Below are 20,040 nucleotides of genomic sequence, written 5' to 3'. Positions count from 1 at the left end.
TATGTTGATGTGTAATATTATTGTAAACCATTATGTAATGGTCGTGTGAAAAATGCTATATTTTAGACTATCATTATTTGATAATCGTCGTAATATTTTAAAGGTTATGGTTTGTTTTAAAATTGAATGCTGTCTTTGAAAAACATCTCATATAGAGGTCAAAACCTCGCAAAGAAATCAATTAATATGAATCGTTTATAATTATTATGAACGGGACATTTCAAGAAGAACCTAAGGCAGAAGTAGAGAATGAACAAGGAGGTAGAAAATAATAGTTTGTGGTCTTCGTTGATATATAAAAAAAAATGAGCGATGATTCGGTTTGATCATCAGTTTAAGAAAGAAGAAAGTAGTAATTCGTGGTGATGACTTCACAACTAAAAAAAATGATCGAAGAAGGAGGTGGTCTTTGTTGAAATAGAAACGGTAGCAGCAACAATAGAGAAAGGGTGATGGTTGTGGTAGGGTAGTGCTCGTCGACTTAAAGAAACAAGAAGGAGAAGGATGTTGTGTGCATATATGTGATGTTCTATGTGTGTGTGTGTGTATATATATATATATATATATATATATATATATATATATATATATATATATATATATATATATATATATAGACTATAAGATAGTGAAAGTAATCACATGAAAACAGTATTCCACAGTTATCCATCAGAAGTTTGGAGTGTTGCTACCGACAGTTTATCACGGATGGCCATATCGTATCCATTGCTAAACGGTTAACGTATAAAAGTGTTCCTAAAAATCCCAAATTTTTAAATCAAGTTCATTTAATTATTTCGGTCATTTATCGTTTAAAACCTGATAAAAAAGGTTCATTAATTATTTATTTTCTGTTCTAATTAATATGTACGGAGTACTAATATTTAAACTTAAAAAGGTAAAAATATTTTTAACAAATCTAAAATCTTCGTAATCAATTTGCAGTCCATCTTTTATCTTAATCTTTCATCTATATGTATTAGATCTATATGAACATTAACGAGATGCCAACCGAGTGTTACCGACGTTTACTAATTAGGCCTGAAATCACAAAACATATATTTAATATACCTTATTTATATGTTTTAAATAATAATTATCATAATATCATATTTTTATTTTATTTTACATAATTAATTTTAACAACAATGACATATAATATTTAAAGTTATATTTCCAAATTATTGTGTTTATATATACATATATATTTAAATACATACAAATCTATTTACAATTATCTATTCGTGAATCGTCGAAATTGGTCGAAGGTCAATTGAATTCATATAAACAGTTCCAAAAATTTTGAGACTCAATATTACAGACTTTGCTTATCGTGTCGAAAATAATATAAAGATTAAGTTTAAATTTGGTCGGAAATTTTTGGGTCGTCACAGTACCTACCCGTTAAAGAAATTTCATCCCCGAAATTTGATCGAGATCGTCATGGCTAACAATACGAATTTTTTCCTTTCGAATAGGAGCTGATAAATAGAGTTTTATCATCATTGAATAATACAGATAAAACAATTCGATTATTCGAAGCGTATGAGTGAAGTTATCACAAAAGACTGAAATGAGATAATAAAGATTTTTCTTGACCTCTGACATAGTCAGGCTGATTTTCGAAATTCAAGGAATTTAGAGAAAATCTTCATATGAGATTTAATTCTTCGGTAACTAAGGAAATTAGAATTCTCTTTGGTTAAATGCGATGATCTGTCTTAATTGTTCTGTCTGATATTTCACTATAATCCACTCCCTTCGTTTCTGTTTTTCCTTTATATTTTTGAGTTCCATACTTTTGTTTTCTCTTCCCGACTTTAAGTCAAGCGAATAATGGTCTAGAATTCGTAGGTATGAAGTTTTGAATGAACATGACTAATGTTCTAAGAAGGAAATTGTAATGGCACGATCTTGACTTGTCAAATTACCAGAATATCTTGGAAAAATATATTTATCAAGAAGATATGATCTTAATATGTTTGGAGATTAGGTAGAATGTAAGAGTCATGTAAAATGGCACATGATGACGTTATGGTCTGTGAATCATCACGTTTCATTAGAAACTCAGCATGACTTACTGTAATATAATCACGTTGATCAAGTGTCATTATATTATACTAACTCATGTTTCAGTTCCCAACACTACTTCAAAAACATTCATTTTTTTTTAAATGAATTTTCCCGAGATTTAGAAACTAAAATAGTTTCCTTTTATGATATAACATAGATAGAGCGGAGAGATAATTAATATCGGACGAGAATATTTATGAAGATATCTTCAGAAATATTGAGGATATTTATAATGAAAGATACGATAATATCTTATAATTCTACAATCAAAATGTGATGAAGAAATTCATTCACAATGATTTAGAACAATTACGGAATAAGGTATTCACTAAAGATTTCATCATAACAGAATCATCAAGATTCTTTATGTACAAGTTTAGTCCTTATGATTTGTTCAGAGTCTCCTTCATGGTTTGCTCAATTCATTTATCAGTATCAAAACTTTTGAGCTTTTTCAGTATGTCGCTCTTTATTATCAAACTTTTGACTGTTTAAACAGTCTTCAGTTTTCGCTGCTTCATCGGCTTTTTCAGAACTCAGAGATCTGATTCACAAGCTAGAGTACTTTTCAGAAATTCAAAGATTCCGAATTGAAATTCATCAGTCCAGAAGATATACGTTATATATAGATATATAAGTGTTGACGTAGGAATACTGCGAAATTCGAGAATTAATGATTAATGCTTCCCGGTAATTGGTATGGCAACTATCGTTACAAGATGTCGATGAGTACATGATAGAGTTTCAATGAATAAACATAATGGTTTATCGGAGAGACTTAAGCCAATGAGTAATGAAGTTGCTGGTAAGTCTGCTGGTAATATGGTGGAATATAAAAGGTTCCCCGGTAACAATAAAAGAGCATACATATATATTAAGGTTATAATAAGGTTGTTTCGAACGAAAAGTCGAAGTTGACTTGTTGAAGCTATGATAAAATTGGCTAATTTGGAAAGAGATTGCAAAATTATTTTCGGTAATAACAATGCCAAAGGAGCTAGCACAGTTACGTTTTAAATGTTTACTCAGGTTCCGAGTGTTTTCAGGTGCATATCTATATGCATCAATCTTTTCTTCCGTAGATGAAGTGCGGTTAGTTCATTCTCTCGATTAAGGTGTTTTCAAGAATCATGAAAGGTTTGATCGCAGATTGTAATCGTCAAGATACAAATGAGGTTTAAGATGAAATCAAGTGGAAAACTTGAAGAATTGTTTAGTTTCATATGTTATAATCAATATTTTAATTCATTTTAATTGTCCAATATTGGCAGTCCACAGTTAGTAATTCAATAATTCATAAATAATATATTCGAATTAATTAATACGTATCGTGACCCATTGTATACATGTCTCAGACTCGATCACAACTCAAAGTATATATATTATTGTAGAATCAACCTCAACCCTGTATAGCGAACTCGATCATTACTGCATATAGAGTGTCTATGGTTATTCCAAATAATATATATAGATGCGTCGATATGATATGTCAAAACATTTTATACGTGTTCCGATATTTAAAATGCGTAAATAACAGAAATTAAATGACGATAAATAAAATTGCGAGAATTAAAATTGCGATAAAATAAATTGCGATAATTAAAATGTAATAAGGAATTAACAGTTAGCTAGGAACCGTTAGCGTGGATTCTTAACAAAATTTCTCATAGTTAATTTGTTTGTTTCTAATAAATTTTAATTTTGTCAAATATTTTCTTCACTATGCCATTTGTTGGATTTTGATGAGTCAAAATCCAAATATGAAATTGGGTGAAAATGGTTATTCTGTGGTGAACGGATACGTATATCTGTGGATGTAAGTAGGATAGTAAATGGCTGTTGAATCAAATTCGAAAAATGTACAGTGTAACTTATTAATGTGAAATCTAAATATTCTTCGGGTATTACCTACCCGTTAAAATATTTTCACCATTAACAGTTTGTACAAAAGAATTTTTAATTACAATCTTTATGAAAACATATATACATATATATTTTCTTCAGATGTAATCATAGATTTAATGAGTTAATATGATATTAAACTCATTTAGTTTTCGGTTGGAACTAGAATGAATAATCTCTAAAACTTTAGAGATTACATATTCGGCATGTCAAACGAAGATAAATGAGGTAGAACGATACGTAGAACGAAGATCATACTCGAAGTACATATGGTGATGTTGAGGCATGTGATGTTGAAGCTTGGGTAGTTGGTGGTACTGGTATTGATATTGGTGATACTGTTGGTGCTGGTGATGTCGTTGAAGCTGGTACGTTTTGCACTATATTTTCCAAGGCTACAACTCGGGCGCGAAGCTCGTTGACTTCTTCTATTACACCGGGATGATTGTCGGTTCGGACGAGCGGATGAATGAGGTTTAGAATCTGAGATAGTATATGATCGTGACTAGATACTCTGAAAATAAGAGAGAAAATGGTGTCTCGAACAGGTTCGCCGGTAAGCGCTTCAGGTTCATTGTCAAGAGGTGAATTTGGTTGATGAAAAGGATCACCTTCTTTTTGTCTTCAATGATTAAGTAGGCTACAAACCCATCAGATGAATTGGTTGATTCATTCTGGTGACACTGCTTTCGGAGCTTAGGTGAAACTCCATATCGGAATAGCTGTCGGAATTCAAGGAATTCGAACTGGTTGAGGGATTCATCTTGTACGATCAGATGAAGGATTTTTGATAAGAAATAGATTATATGATGTAGATTAGTACCCTGCAATACATAATTTATATATGCATATATAATACTAAAATCCCATAAGTTACGGAGGAATCTACGGAAGCTGTCAGACAAAGGTAACAATAACAAATAATAATAATAATAATAATAATAATAATAATAATAATAATAATAATCATAATCATAATAATAATAATACTTATCGTAATATTAACAATAATAATAATAATTAGTATTAACAATAATAATAATAATAATAATCATAATAATAATGTAAATGGGAATAAAAGAGTATACCCTCCTAAAAAGAAAATGCTCCAAACGGGACTCGAACTCGCGACCTCTCGGTTAAACACAACTCCAGCTGATAACACAACTCCGATAAAGATTCCGGTCATATCGGAGTTAATCCCCACTCTAAGATATTAACTTGTTCGATTCCAATCGAGTGAGGTTAATCCCGTCAATTGTTTTACGCCATTGAAATTCAAATTTCAAATCGGGGTTCGCACAATTATTGGAGTTAAAACATTCGATCCACTCTTTTCTCAAATCAAGCACTCAAACCCAAGATCCATAAACTAATTACGATTTTGGTTTCATCATTAACCATAAGCTTATTAAATATGCTTCGAATTTTATCAGTTATATGAAAATTCATTACTCATTTCTTTAGAACTGAATGACGTATTTTTTATACAATGAATACATATTCCAGGTTTTAGTGATAACTTCTTTTTATTATGGTTGCTACTATAATGTGCATTATTAGTTAGGAGATTCAAAATCATATTGCGTTAGATTATTAAAATCAGCTTAGGCATTTTCTCAACATCCGTGAGGTTCGTTGTCCACCTGATTACCGGTAAATGAAGATATCAAGTATGGAATATTCATGGTTCTTATTCAAATTAAAGGTGCCAACATAACAAATACACACTTCTAAAGCTTATGCTATATTTGAACTTATATGTGGGAATTTTAACCCAGTTACTTACCAACTTGCAAGTCATATGAACTTCTTATGAAATGATTTTATTACATTCTTCAATTCAATTACATCGATATTGCAAATTTTATTTTCTAATCCCGCGAATTTGTGATTCTTAAGCTAGATTTTTTAAAAAAAAAAATACAATTATTATATGAAAGTTGTACAATATGCTTCAAAGTTTATATATGTGTTCATGAGAATTTGTAAAAAATTGTACAATTTGATTTTAAGATTGTATATATGATCATTGAAGTGTTTTATCACAAGGTTGTATCTAATCAGAGGCGGAGCCAGGATTTGACAATAGGGGTGGCTTATTCAATAATTAGATATTAACGTACACACATGAAGTATTATTACTCCTTATTGATTACAAGCTGAAAGAACAACGCAAACAATTTTAATCATAAGAAATATCCATATAACAAACGTATTAGTTCACCGAAGCTAATTGTTAAGTAATTAGCAAAATTTCTACATATGACGAGCTATTTTCTTACTAAGGATTCGGTAAATAAAATTGTAATTAGTTAAAGCACTATTATAAGTTAGATTATTGATAAACATGTATACGGAAACATAAGTTCATAAAATAAAATAAAAAAAAAAAAAAAAAAAACTTTACCTTGTACATTTGGAGTTGGTCATATAGTGTTTCATTTACAATTCTTATAAGTTATGAATAAATGTATCAACGTTAACTTTGGGCTTGAAAATTAAGAAATTGTCATATTAACTCATGATTCCAGTTAAGATCATGTTATAAATTTAATTTCAATTTTAATTATAACAACGAGAAAAGAACAAGAAAAGAACAAAAAAATCAATTAGGGATTTCAATAGCTTTTAATTGCAGCATGACTATTCAGTATCTAATTCATCACCATATATACTATATTAATTTATATTTAAATTTGGGTTTCATTTATACAGCTCCAGTTAAATAGAATTAGTTAGACCACTCCCAACCATGACGCCGTCATGGACACTTCCTCAGCGCCACATCAGCTTTCTCTCTCCTCCTTTCTCACCACTTCCTCCCATAACACTCTCAGAACACACCATTGCCAACCATGACATACTCTCTCCTCATTACATACCCCACAAAATTAATTAAATAAATTAAAGTACAAGTTTATTTGCTTATGTACAAGTAATTATTGCACATATACATGAAGAAAGAGAAAGAAATCCGTCCTCGCATATGCTTGGTGAAGAAATGAATCAGGGCGAAGTCATTGAGGGCGGATGAGGGCTTGTGAGGGCATGGACAATGCCAATGGAGCCCTCGAGGAAATGATGGATGACATGGGTGAGGGTGGGTGGTTGGGAATGGTCTTAATGGACCAGTTAAATAGAATTAGTTAATGGACTAAAGTAAATAGGCTCAAAGTACATGGGTTGAATAGGTGATGCTGGGCAACCCCACACCCCCTATTGGCTCCGCCATTGTATCTAATGCTTCAAATATTATACATATAGTCATGGAAATATATTTTACCATTAAGTTGTACATAATGCTTCAGATATTGTACATGTGGTCATAAGAGTGTTTTATCATAAGGTTTTACATAATGTTTTCCATATTGTACAATTAACATTAGCATGTTAATATTTTTATTAAATAAATAATTAATTATTTTAATAACATAATCATGGGTAGTTTAGAAATTTACTTTTTATTTAGAATTTTTCTTTCTATTTTTGAAACCAAACATGCTTTGCAGTGTTGTACTGTACAACACCATAAAACATCTTTGGTTGTGTATATGTAAAAAACAAGCAGGGTAGTCAGCAGCGCGTTGCGGCGACCACCCCTCGTTTACGTAAAACTTTTTTGTAGCATCCAATTATATATTCTAATAACAAAGCAGTTAACGTAACCTATAAGATAATAATTGGTTTTAACATATTAAACAGCTAATACAATTGCAAAGAAACATATTGTCATATATTACTATATGAGTTTGTAACAAATTAATTATCCTGAGCTGTCCAAATTATGTTGTATAATATATTTTTTTAGATGTATCAAATTAATTGTTATAAATAATTACTATAAAACACGTAAATAAATTTTTATAAACGTAATATAAATTACTCCGTATAAATTAGAAGAATGATTTAATAAGATTTAAAAATTCAAGTTAGAAAAGAATGACTCAATTTCGATGTAATTTATAATTGTATTTGTAATGTAATTTGTGTTACACATTAAAAGAATATTTTATTAATGACTCCAATCTTTAATTGGAGTAAGGGCTATATCTATGTAGCTAGTATTAAAAAAAAGTCATTACGTGCTCCCTTCTCTATTCCTCTCTTACTTGAAAATCTTACCCATCTCATTTTGTCTTTTCCATTTGAATCTCTGGTCTCCGGTCTTCTTCTCAAGTAACCATTTACAATATCTTCTGAATATTTGTTCTATGAGTCTCTACATTTTGTTGACTCTGCCTTCTCTCACGTGTCTCGCCTAAAACCTGATTTTTTCGGCGTCGTTCCGACTTCTGGTATCCTCCGAACGTCCGGACTTTTCTTCTTTCTTTCCTTTTTCCGTCGCTGATATCTTTTGTTCCCACTGAAGAACGCATCTATACTACCTGGAAAAACTCAGAAAAAGTGGCGAGAGAAATTTACGATGACCTATGTGTGTGGCGTGTGGCAGTGCGCTTCAGACCGATTGCTGCTAAAAATTGTACGTTAAAAAATATGGCGGTTATAGTTGTGGGAACAAAGACGAAAATAGTTTGGGATGGAAAAGCAAAAAAAAAATTAATAAAAAGGACAAAGAAGTTACTATTCATGAATAGTACTCAAAATTTGCTCAAATGGTACCCTTTGTTGAATTAAATAATACCGTCTACTATTCATCAATAGTAAAATTATTTGCTCTAATGTAATATGTTTAATGGTTGTGTAAATATCACTCCCTTTTTTAAGCTTGTGTATTCCTCATTTACGACATCATCATGATAAAGGTTTATCAGATAATATGGATTATATATTTGTAAATTTGATTGTCGAAACTCGCAAATCTTGCGGGTCTTAAGCTAGTTAATTATTATCATAATAAACAAAGTAGAGTAATATTTTATCCTATCATGTACGGAGTATAATTTAGTAACGATTAAAATGGGTCACTTTTTTAGTGTCTTGTTTTTTGTTCTATTTGGGCACATGATTCTCGTAAACGAGACACCATAAGAAAAATTAGGTTGGATAAATATTATTGAAACAAAAATATAGTATAATTTTGAGAAAATTTAAGTGAACAAAATTTAAAGAAGCGGATAACAATCGCTTGAAAATTGTCAATAATAATATTGTTGAAGTAAATAATGAAGATATGTTGACAAATTAATTGAAGATTTTGCATTAGATATACACAAGATGTCGTTTTAAACCCCTTAGGTAGACAGCAGCAGATTGTTTGATCTAAGCAAAGGCAAACAATTTAAGCCAATCTATGTTTTACGAAGGGAAAGAACGCAACAATTTTAATTCGCAAACACATAATCAAATTCACACAACTAAGAATTTCAAAAGCCAAATTCCAGTCTTCTAATACTACCACCATGTTAACAACTACCACAGAAAGCAGAATTTATAAACGTAGATTCACTATTAACATATTCAGTAGTTGTAACCCATAATCTGTATTGCTTTCGCTAACGTAACAAAATCAATGTAACGATGTATTATTATATTACACTAATCAATGATTATAAGAAGAAAAAAATAATCCAACCTTGGAAAGTTGTTGGATTCACAACAGATGGTAGATTCAAAAACCTAAGTTTTAAAATTCGCGAACTGATGAAACAATTTGTAGTAACACACCGCCTGAAAAAACCCTATTAATACGATGACGAAGGGAGAAAATCGCCATACGTAAAGCAGCACACCGCTAGGCAAAACCCTAATAATACGGTGACAAAGGGACAAAATCGTGATGCGTAAGGGCGATAAGGAAGGAAAAAATTCGAACCAACACAACGGTCGCCAGATAAGGCGACGACGAAGGACGAAAACGGCGGAGATAAGGAATCGGAACAATGGCCAAGGGAAATCGCCAGAACCTTCTGGGATTAGTGTAAGGAAGCAGAAGCAGAAGCAGATGGGAGTATATAAATAGGGCACTGAAATGACAAAAATACCCCTTTTAGGAATAAAATATTGTTGTGAACAGTAACCCCTTATGTTGAAATGATATATATAGAATTTAAATTATTATATATACTATTGACATGAGTGTTTCGGGTAGGGTGTTTTCGAGCAGGAGGTTTTCGAGCAGATGTATTCGAGATTGGGTTTTCGAGCACAATGTTTTCGAGCATTGTTTTCGAGCAGATGATCGACCAAGTTTTCAAACAACAAGGTTTTCGAGTGGGGTGTTTGGTCCAAGTTTTCGAGCACTATTCTGTCAACTTTATGTGTTCTTATCCCTTGTTCTTTGTATGACACAATGGAAGATGGCATGCATGGGGTTGATAAATAAAGGTCAAAGATGCCTTTTCGGTGGGTATTATCCACAAGAAAAAGGGTTTTCGGTGGATAGTATCCAATAGACAAAACTATGGAGCCAAAATAGAGTCAAACCTTAAACAATTGAAGCCAAATTACAAGGTTTTCAGGCACAAAAATGGGATTGTGTATCAGTTACTTGATGTTTTTGAGCAGAAATGTCCAAAGAGACAGGTTTTCGAGCACTAAATAAAAGATTTCGGGCAGGTTGTTTTTCAAGAAAAACACACTTTTATGTACAAAAAGTTAATTTCTAAGAGGATTTTGGTCGCAAAACAAAGCAATCCAAGCAAATGAACAAAAGAAAAGGTGGTTTTTCAGGATCAGGTATATACTGTATGTATAAAAACCTTAGGAGATAGATATCAAGGGTAACCAACCATGTCATTAGCAATAATTCATTAGGAACTTGACCCTCAAATGTGAACTCGGAACAGAAACCTTAATGAATTGTGAATCTTCTTCATTGGTGCGGATCTTTAGCCAAGAGATAGATAAACAGAGAAGGATGATGTAGACAAACGAATTTGGACTATCAAAATATGATCAGAAAAGATGACCGGAAAAGTTGGCCAGCGTCGACGGTCATTAAAATATCTACCGCCACCGCAAGATAACAAACAAACTAAACAAACCATACCCGGCGAACCGCCGAACTTTCGGGATCACACCAAAGGTCGCTGAAACACCGAAAATCGGGAGAAAAAGAACCCCAAGTGCCACGAGCTACCTCAAACCGCCACAAAGATGAATTAGTCCGCAAAAGACCCGTTCCACCCCAACGAAACAAAAATGATTAGTCCACAAACGACTCAATTACTCGTATTCACCTGTATAAACTTAATTACCTAAAATTGACATGATGATGCTTAATAAAGATCACCAAAGATAAAATAATTTACACAAATAATTTATTTTCCAAACCCACTCATATAGCTTCCATGACATATACAGAGATTGTTTGATTAACTGACTCATAGGTCAGTGATAACAACATACCACAAACATAATTGTACATTCTACTACATACATTTTAAAGACATTAGTTTTAGTAAAAGAATGTCAGATGTACACTTTAAACTGCAACATCTGCATAGGATGGGAAAACCTTTTCCACATGAATAACGTCTCCAACACTAATAATCTTCCCCCAACTATTACTGTCATCTTCGCACACCAGCATCTGCCCTAGGTAAACCTACAAAATTCAACTCCACAGGTAACAAGTGATTAGTCATGAATGTTACCTTATTACTCCAACCAGCCCCAGTATTAAAATTTAATACATCGAGAACATGTGGATTATGTGCCTAAATTCAATATCTTAAACTAAAGTTATAGTTTTTCCAAATTTTGGTCCTCACCCGTCCTTTATATTGCGTGGTTGTGGTGTCCACTTTCAAGACTTTGGCCGATCGGAATTTCATCATGGTTGCGGTAGGTTCATTTCCTTGGGTCGCATCCTCTTGATTGATACTAGGTACCTAAGAAATGAAAGTCAATTGAAAGTATTATAAACCAAAAACAGTATCTACATATGACATATGTAGAGGTAGTAAAATGGGCAGAGTGTAGAAGAACACATTCACAAGTAATTTAGTCATAATTGCCACCTCTAGATGAAAGTTTCCAATACCTTACAACGCGGACACAGCATGACACCGTCAAATTTAGACTCGTTAATTATGATCTGTTTCCAAAGATCCTCAGCAAATGATTCACAACCGTCAACAAAGATACTTCACAAGTGCAAATTTTCAATGGTAAGATTTATGCCGGAAAACTAAATGTGCATTGATATATGTATCCTTAAATCAATAGCATAAGAATAACAATTCATATAATAATAATAATAATAATAATAATAATAATAATAATAATAATAATAATAATAATAATAATAATAAAAACACATACTTGGGCCTAAATCGGTTTATGTTGACCGGTTCCTCTAGTTGTTCATTCACCGCATCCAAAGAAGCCTGTAGATTCAAGACATATTAATCAAGTTCACAACCGACCGCTCACACTTTTACCAACAAATCCAGTGTACCCAAACTAAACTATCTAAAATTATTATATTCAGAAAGAAATTAAACAAGTGAACGGATAACCTGTGTTCAGGCTCCCGGGGAGGGCGAGTATTTTTACTCGGATGTAACCAAGTTATACCCATAATGGTTTCTAACCCTTCCCCCGGCCACCCATGATATAGGTTTGAACCCGAGACCCTCTTGTGAGAATATCAAAACCACAACCATTAGGCTATCTTGTGATAAAAGGGTTATAGTTAGACAATAACATTGACGCTAACCTGGGAGATTAAAAGAAACTGAAAAGCATCTGTAAACTTCACATTAAAACCAGTAGCATAGGCAGGGTCAGTGGGTCTGGTCTCGGACTCTATATAAAGAGAGAACAGAGTATGTTAATGTTTTCATATATGCTTACACACCATAAAGTATAGAGGATATAAATAAAAATTAGTTAGGAAATTAGATGTTTGATACATTGTACCTTCATTAAAGCGAACTAAACGGCTAGGTTTGCCAAGAAAATCAGTGAACCATTGTGCAGCCTCGTGTCCCTCATCTAAGGCGGATCCAGACCATTCCCAGACTGAGACCCCTTGAGAAAGTAATGATGGTTTAGCCAATGAGACCTTGAGCTCCGGCATCCCAGGAGCACGAACAACTGCCGCAGGCGAGTTTGAAATGAGTTTATGCGCACGAAAAGGCCCATATGAAATAAAAAGAAAGAAAAAAAAACAGTAACCTAAGTAAGAAGAGTGATTGGGTTGCCAGGCGGGAGAAAAGGCCTCAAGAGGCAGATCGACTTGAATAAGAGCAAGCCTTGGTTCGACCCTTTGGGTGCAGCCTCTGCCTTTAGAGTTGATAACCATCCAGTGACGATCCCACACGAAACCTGTCCCAGACATAAAAGCAAAAGACTTTAAAACAATAATAACTAACCATGCTCTGCTTGTCTTTTACTTGAATGTTTGGCATCTGCTTTATAGTTATTAACACACCCAAGTATATGAATCCTTCCTTCCTTCCTTACATATATTATATATTAACATATTAATATTAATTTTTTGAATGGATACTCAGGTTTGTTATGCTAATCTGAAAGCAATGATGTAGAATTAATCAATCTGAGTATCACATCACAAATTACAAATTACAGATAATTATATAATAAGTTTAATTTTAATTAAAGGATAGGCATTTACCCATCCATCCATCCCCTAATTATTGGTAAGTAGTATTGAGTGACTGAGTGAGTAACTTACGTTTGTATGCAAACAGGAAAAGTAAAATCAGGAAATACGGGGTTACTAATTTTGGTTGACCCATAATAATAATAACACAAACAATTAAACATAGGGGAGAAATAATTAATTAATTAACAGTAGATGAAAATGAAAATGAAATTGAAATTGAAAGGAGTGAATTAAAAGGAAGCAGGGTAAGAGAGAACTATTATTACCAGTGGGAGAAATGGATGCATGTTGAACAGAGATGGGCTTGCAGGATTTAATGGGATATATGAATATCGACTTCACCCTCGCTACTCCATCGTTTTTCCTAACCTCCCACGCTTCCGCCATCACTAACTTGGTGTTATCCTAGCTACCCCACCACCGTTTCCTTCCAACATACATAAATAAATAACAGGAAGTGGGTGACTACCCAAATTTTATCATATACATACATCACCCTAATATTTTCTAGAAGGATTCCAATGAACAAGTAATTTATCCAAGTAGTAAAGTTAAACTCAAAGTTAGTTATCCTCAGGCACAGTGGCGGAAATAGACACTTTTTTTTACTGGGGGCGAAATTTTTTTAAAAGCGTAGCAATTTTTATTTTTTTTGACAAAATATGAACGTTTTTAGGCAAAATTTGAAGTTTTTTTTGCAAAATTTGAAGGTTTTTAGGCAAAATTTGAAGGTTTTTGAGCAAAAATTGAAGGATTTGAGACAAAATTTTGAGATTTTGGAGACCAAATATGAAGACTTTTAGCCAAACAAAATTCCACTAGGTTCGAAACGAAAAAACCTAAATTTTTTGCACTAAAAAAAAATTTCACTGAGGTCAGGTGACCCCACTTGCTCCATGTCATTTCCGCCCCTGCTTAAGCATATGGTTATTTAAATTGCACGATTATAATATGCATCCAATAATTTTTTATTGATAACCCTAAAGATTATTAGTAGAATAATTCAATTTCGGCATATATATATTTTTCGGTAGATCTCTTCATATCGAATAAGTGGTGTTTAAGGAATCTTAAGAATTACCTCACATAAGCGTCGTCACTAGATGAAAAGATGACAAGGAAATACACAATGAGCAATTAAAAAAAAAATCCACATGTTAATTGCTTTGATTACTTTACTGATTTTGTTTTTCTTTTTACATTCTAATCTCCATCTATATCTTGAATATATATTCAACAAAACTAAACCCTTCATTATCCACAGTTTTACTAGCTAAATGACAATTAGCGCATACAATGGTTCTCGTGAATTTTAATAAGTATCACATATTAGGTAGGGTGACGTAGCAATCACTTTACGACAACATGAGCGAAATTCACACAATCACTTATTATCATATTTTGGGGACCAAATTGAATTTATTCATGACGTCTTTTTCGATCAATTTTCAGACACTTTATCCATAACTATCTCGTCACTATTTTGTCACACCAATCTCTTATTAGGGTATAGTCGGTAATTTATGAAAACTGGCGTACACAGATCAGCTGTAATAGTGTTGGAATCACTTCGAGTTATCATACTTTGGTCATGTTCAAACGAGAACCACAAAAAAGGTGAGAACTGCGAGAACTATTTAATATAATAGTTTTTATGCGTTTAAATGCAACAAACTATATGAAAATGTTAATTAATGCACATATCATTAACAAACATACGTTCATTAGCTCAAATTGCATGTTAAATTGTTAATTATATGAAACTGTTCACATGTTCGGAAACAAATATGCACATGTGAACGAGAAACTATATATTTAATTATATAGGTAAAATATAAGTGTTTTTCAACTATTTTATGTTCATTAATACTTTTCATCAAGGTTTATGTGTGATTCAATCTAGTTACATGTGAAAATCTTTACAAATCAAAAGTTCTCGCAGTTCTCGCTTTTTTTATGGTTCTCGTTTGAACTTTTGACTATATATATATATATATATATATATATATATATATATATATATATATATATATATATATATATATATATATATATATATATATATTAGTCTGAAAGAGTTACAAATGATACAGATTGTGCAATATGTTTGAACCTACACAAAACGAAACAATTACCAATTATCACCTGGTTGACCACTAACCAATATAACGTACAATACACAACCAGTACAATCTAAACACTAGATAGACCAACAATAAACACCCAACATTAATTTGAAAAAAAATATTCCAAACAGACTGAGCCTCGCAACGCAAAACCATCCACAAAAACTCTGATTGCGGAACACAATCTTGCCCAGTCCACAAAGCTACTAGAATTGCGTGTCGAGAAGCCCAAGAACAACCTCCTCGGTACCACAATAAGAAAACCGAAAAGAGCTTTCGATAATCAAATATCCAAAATGCACCCGCCAACAAAACGGATCACCGAGAAATATCAGCCAAACGAATTCCAACTAAGGCAGTCGAAAAACTACGAGAGACCTCCCTTGAAAACCTATCCCACACCTGAAATGTCCCGTTCTTATTGATTAAAAACGTTCCATATTAATTGAGTTCGTTGCGAGGTTTTGACCTCTATATGAGACGTTTTTCAAAGACTGCATTCATTTTTAAAACAAACCATAACCTTTATTTCATAGATAAAGGTTTTAAAAAGCTTTACGTAGATTATCAAATAATGATAATCTAAAATATCCTGTTTACACACGACCATTACATAATGGTTTACAATACAAATATGTTACAACAAAATAAGTTTCTTGAATGCAGTTTTTACACAATAACATACAAGTATGGACTCCAAATCTCGTCCTTATTTAAGTATGCGACAGCGGAAGCTCTTAATAATCACCTGAGAATAAACATGCTTAAAACGTCAACAAAAATGTTGGTGAGTTATAGGTTTAACCTATATATATCAAATCATAATAATAGACCACAAGATTTCATATTTCAATACACATCCCATACATAGAGATAAAAATCATTCATATGGTGAACACCTGGTAACCGACATTAACAAGATGCATATATAAGAATATCCCCATCATTCCGGGACACCCTTCGGATATGATATAAATTTCGAAGTACTAAAACATCCGGTACTTTGGATGGGGCTTGTTGGGCCCAATAGATCTATCTTTAGAATTCGCGTCAATTAGGGTGTCTGTTCCCTAATTCTTAGATTACCAGACTTAATAAAAAGGGGCATATTCGATTTCGATAATTCAACCATAGAATGTAGTTTCACGTACTTGTGTCTATTTTGTAAATCATTTATAAAACCTGCATGTATTCTCATCCCAAAAATATTAGATTTTAAAAGTGGGACTATAAATCACTTTCACAGATTTTTACTTCGTCAGGAAGTAAGACTTATCCACTGGTTGATTAACGAACCTATAACAATATATACATATATATCAAAGTATGTTCAAAATATATTTACAACACTTTTAATATATTTTGATGTTTTAAGTTTATTAAGTCAGCTGTCCTCGTTAGTAACCTACAACTAGTTGTCCACAGTTAGATGTACAGAAATAAATCGATAAATATTATCTTGAATCAATCCACGACCCAGTGTATACGTATCTCAGTATTGATCACAACTCAAACTATATATATTTTGGAATCAACCTCAACCCTGTATAGCTAACTCCAACATTCACATATAGAGTGTCTATGGTTGTTCCGAAATATATATAGATGTTTAACGCCTTGAAACGAGTAAATTTTTTTTTTTTTTTTTTAAAAAAGTTAAACATCTGGCCTGACCACGGCTTATGCCGCGGCGCGGCCCATACTGTCGCGGCGCGACATATCACTGTAAAAATTGCCTTCTTAACTCAAGTTCTGATTTCAAATGCTTTGTATTGCCGCGGCGCGAAGCCTCTTGCCGCGGCGCGACCCAACACGGGTCCAGGTCCTGACCTGCAACTTTGAACTTAAACCAAAATTTTCACATTTTAACATTTCATCATTTCTCAAAACGTTTCGACAACAGAATACATAAACAAGCTAAACTTCTAAGACTTACATTCATCATTTAGAAACACGATTATTACTTGGTCGCACACGACCCGTAGTCCAATATAAACGTGTCTCTTTTGACCCAAAATACCGAATTTAGCACTTAGTTTCAAAACATGATTTAAACATCTTTTGTCTTAATACACATTTGACTCTTGGCGTTCATAAGCGGTTATCGTGAAGCTAGATTCAATTAAGAGACTTGCATACCACTTGATAAATGCCGATTGTTCTCCTACAACCTTGATGTCCCAAATCTTCGCAACGCATAAGAACCTAGCAAACATTAACAACATAGCGGGGTAAGCAAAACGCTTAGTGAGTTAAGGGTAAGAGCGTATCTTAAACTTAAAACATAAACATAATCGTAAACACAACCATAACCTTCCAACCCGAAGGTTGATTTCGTAATTCGAACTTGATCAACTTGCCTCCTAGTCATAGCCAATTCTTGATACATAACATATACATATTTCAACCTTAAAACATTATCATATGTGTAAGTTCAAACTAACACGTTATATGGACATCGTCCAAGCTTACTCATAACATGGATATGAATCCAAACTCATTACGTAATTTAGACATAGACACCAAGTCTAAGCTTTACACCTTAACATAGACACAAAGTCTAAGCTTTACATCTTAACATAGACACAAAGTCTAAGCTTTACATCTTAACATAGACACAAAGTCTAAGCTTTACATCTTAACATAGACACAAGGTCTAAGCTTTACACATTAACATAGACGTAGAGTCTAAGCTTTTTAACTAGTGAACTTAATCGCCACCCTCTTGCACGGATGCAATCCGGGAGTATTAAGTCACCCTTGTTACCATATATCGTATCCAAAAACAACCATAAGTACTCCTGCATAGTTAAGCTCAAAGCATAGAACAATTTATAAAAATTTCTATTACATAACTTGTGATCATGGATTCTATGATCACCTTTGACCCGCCCATATTACCCCATATAACTCACCTTGATTAAACGAAGTTCCTTGGTCACTTGAAGCTCCCTTACCTTGATTAGCACCTATACATGAGCTAATCTCATTAATAACACAACTAAATCAAAATCACAACTTTCACAAGCTTTTAACACATCCATTCATTTACACATTTACTTAATTCCCTAATTACATCCAAATACACATGAACACATACAACCATAGCATTATAACTTCCTTATAACATCATTATCAAGTAAATCTCATTTCCTTAATCATGCAAATCTCAAATTCATCTATTATGAACATAACATGCAATTTCCTTCAATTCTTCCATTACTCATCAAATATGCATAAATCCATTTCCATTACTAACAACCCTAAATTATCAATCATCCAAATTTCATAGCTTATTACATTAACCACAATTCATACATGAGCAATCTTCTTCAAAATTACTAGCTAGAACACATAGACTCTTCATTGAGGCATTTTATCAAACACTTGGTGTGCATTACTAGAAATTAAGCTAGAACACTACCAAATTCACCATATTCATATCCTTTACTCAAAATGCAAGTTCATACTTGAACTCACTCCCAAAATTACCAACAAATTCGTTCTAAATCATTCAAATGTGCATAACTTCAACAAACAACAACCTTTAAGCATAAAACTCATCACAAACACTCAATAATTGTGATACAAAACTTAAGAATATTCATACCTTATCTTTTAGGATTCAAGAACCCTAATTGTGCACAAAGAAGACGAATTTGAAGAAATAAAACTTGCTAGGATGCTTAGAGTGCCTTAGATTTCACAAGTTTATAATTGCATGAACACAATTTCTTAGTTGGAGCTTCCCTCTTCTTCCTCCTTGCCAAAGTCGACATATACACACACATTCACACTCTCTGTATTTTTTTTACAACTGATAAAATGAATTATCAGTGTTTAATTTTTCTTTTATTAAAACAACTTTGCTCAAATTGCATTTTCTACCCTCCCCACCAAAACCATATTAAGGGAGGTCCTTAAATTAACTTTGCATCACTAGTCCCCTTTCAACTTAACCAACAAACATTAACTATTGTCCATTTATTTCATTAAACCATACCATCCATTCATAATAATTATTTCACATAAGATAACACTAAAACAAACTAAATCATTAATAAATTCTCATAAAATATTATCTTAAAATTTTGGGATGTTACAACTCTCCCCCCGTTGGATTGTTCGTGTCCTCACGAACATTCTTTTATATCTCTTAGTGCATTCAAAAACCTTACCCCTTACACTTGAACCTTCACTAGTCCTTGCACATACTTCATAACTCGTCAGAACCAATTTTCCCCTTCTCTATTGTTTAAGTTTCAAACAATCAAGAGTCTCCCTAAATCTATTTAGGCTCTTCATCTAATTAGTCAACCAAAATACTTAACTTTTACTAAATCTCCTTTTAACTTTGGTAATTTCTTGTAAAAATTTGTGCATTTTTCTCCATCTATCACA

The 20,040-nt window shown here is 32.7% G+C and overlaps 1 protein-coding gene across 1 annotated transcript; it reads right to left on the bottom strand.

The window, feature by feature from the left end:
- Positions 1-11,176: 11,176 nt before the first annotated feature.
- Positions 11,177-13,956, bottom strand: LOC139899557 (uncharacterized). Its single transcript, XM_071882384.1, has 8 exons — positions 13,780-13,956; positions 13,063-13,212; positions 12,805-12,981; positions 12,602-12,690; positions 12,205-12,269; positions 11,924-12,026; positions 11,652-11,771; positions 11,177-11,485 (listed from the first exon to the last, which is right to left on the bottom strand). Exons 1-8 carry the CDS (start codon positions 13,898-13,900, stop codon positions 11,363-11,365), a joined length of 948 nt encoding a protein of 315 aa, XP_071738485.1. The 5' UTR covers positions 13,901-13,956; the 3' UTR covers positions 11,177-11,362.
- Positions 13,957-20,040: the final 6,084 nt, after the last annotated feature.

This window comes from Rutidosis leptorrhynchoides, chromosome 3, assembly GCF_046630445.1.
Source record: "Rutidosis leptorrhynchoides isolate AG116_Rl617_1_P2 chromosome 3, CSIRO_AGI_Rlap_v1, whole genome shotgun sequence".
NCBI classification, from domain to species: domain Eukaryota; kingdom Viridiplantae; phylum Streptophyta; class Magnoliopsida; order Asterales; family Asteraceae; genus Rutidosis; species Rutidosis leptorrhynchoides.
This window is presented reverse-complemented; position numbering and strand designations above follow the sequence as displayed.

Excerpts from the sequence above, each read along its gene's own strand:
- LOC139899557 (XM_071882384.1), bottom strand. The coding sequence starts at position 13,900 with ATGGCGGAAGCGTGGGAGGTTAGGAAAAACGATGGAGTAGCGAGGGTG. Across the intron at positions 12,027-12,204 it reads ATAAACCGATTTAGGCCCAA|TATCTTTGTTGACGGTTGTG; the intron begins GTATGTGTTTTT and ends GCACTTGTGAAG. Across the intron at positions 11,486-11,651 it reads CCACGCAATATAAAGGACGG|GTTTACCTAGGGCAGATGCT; the intron begins GTGAGGACCAAA and ends TGAATTTTGTAG.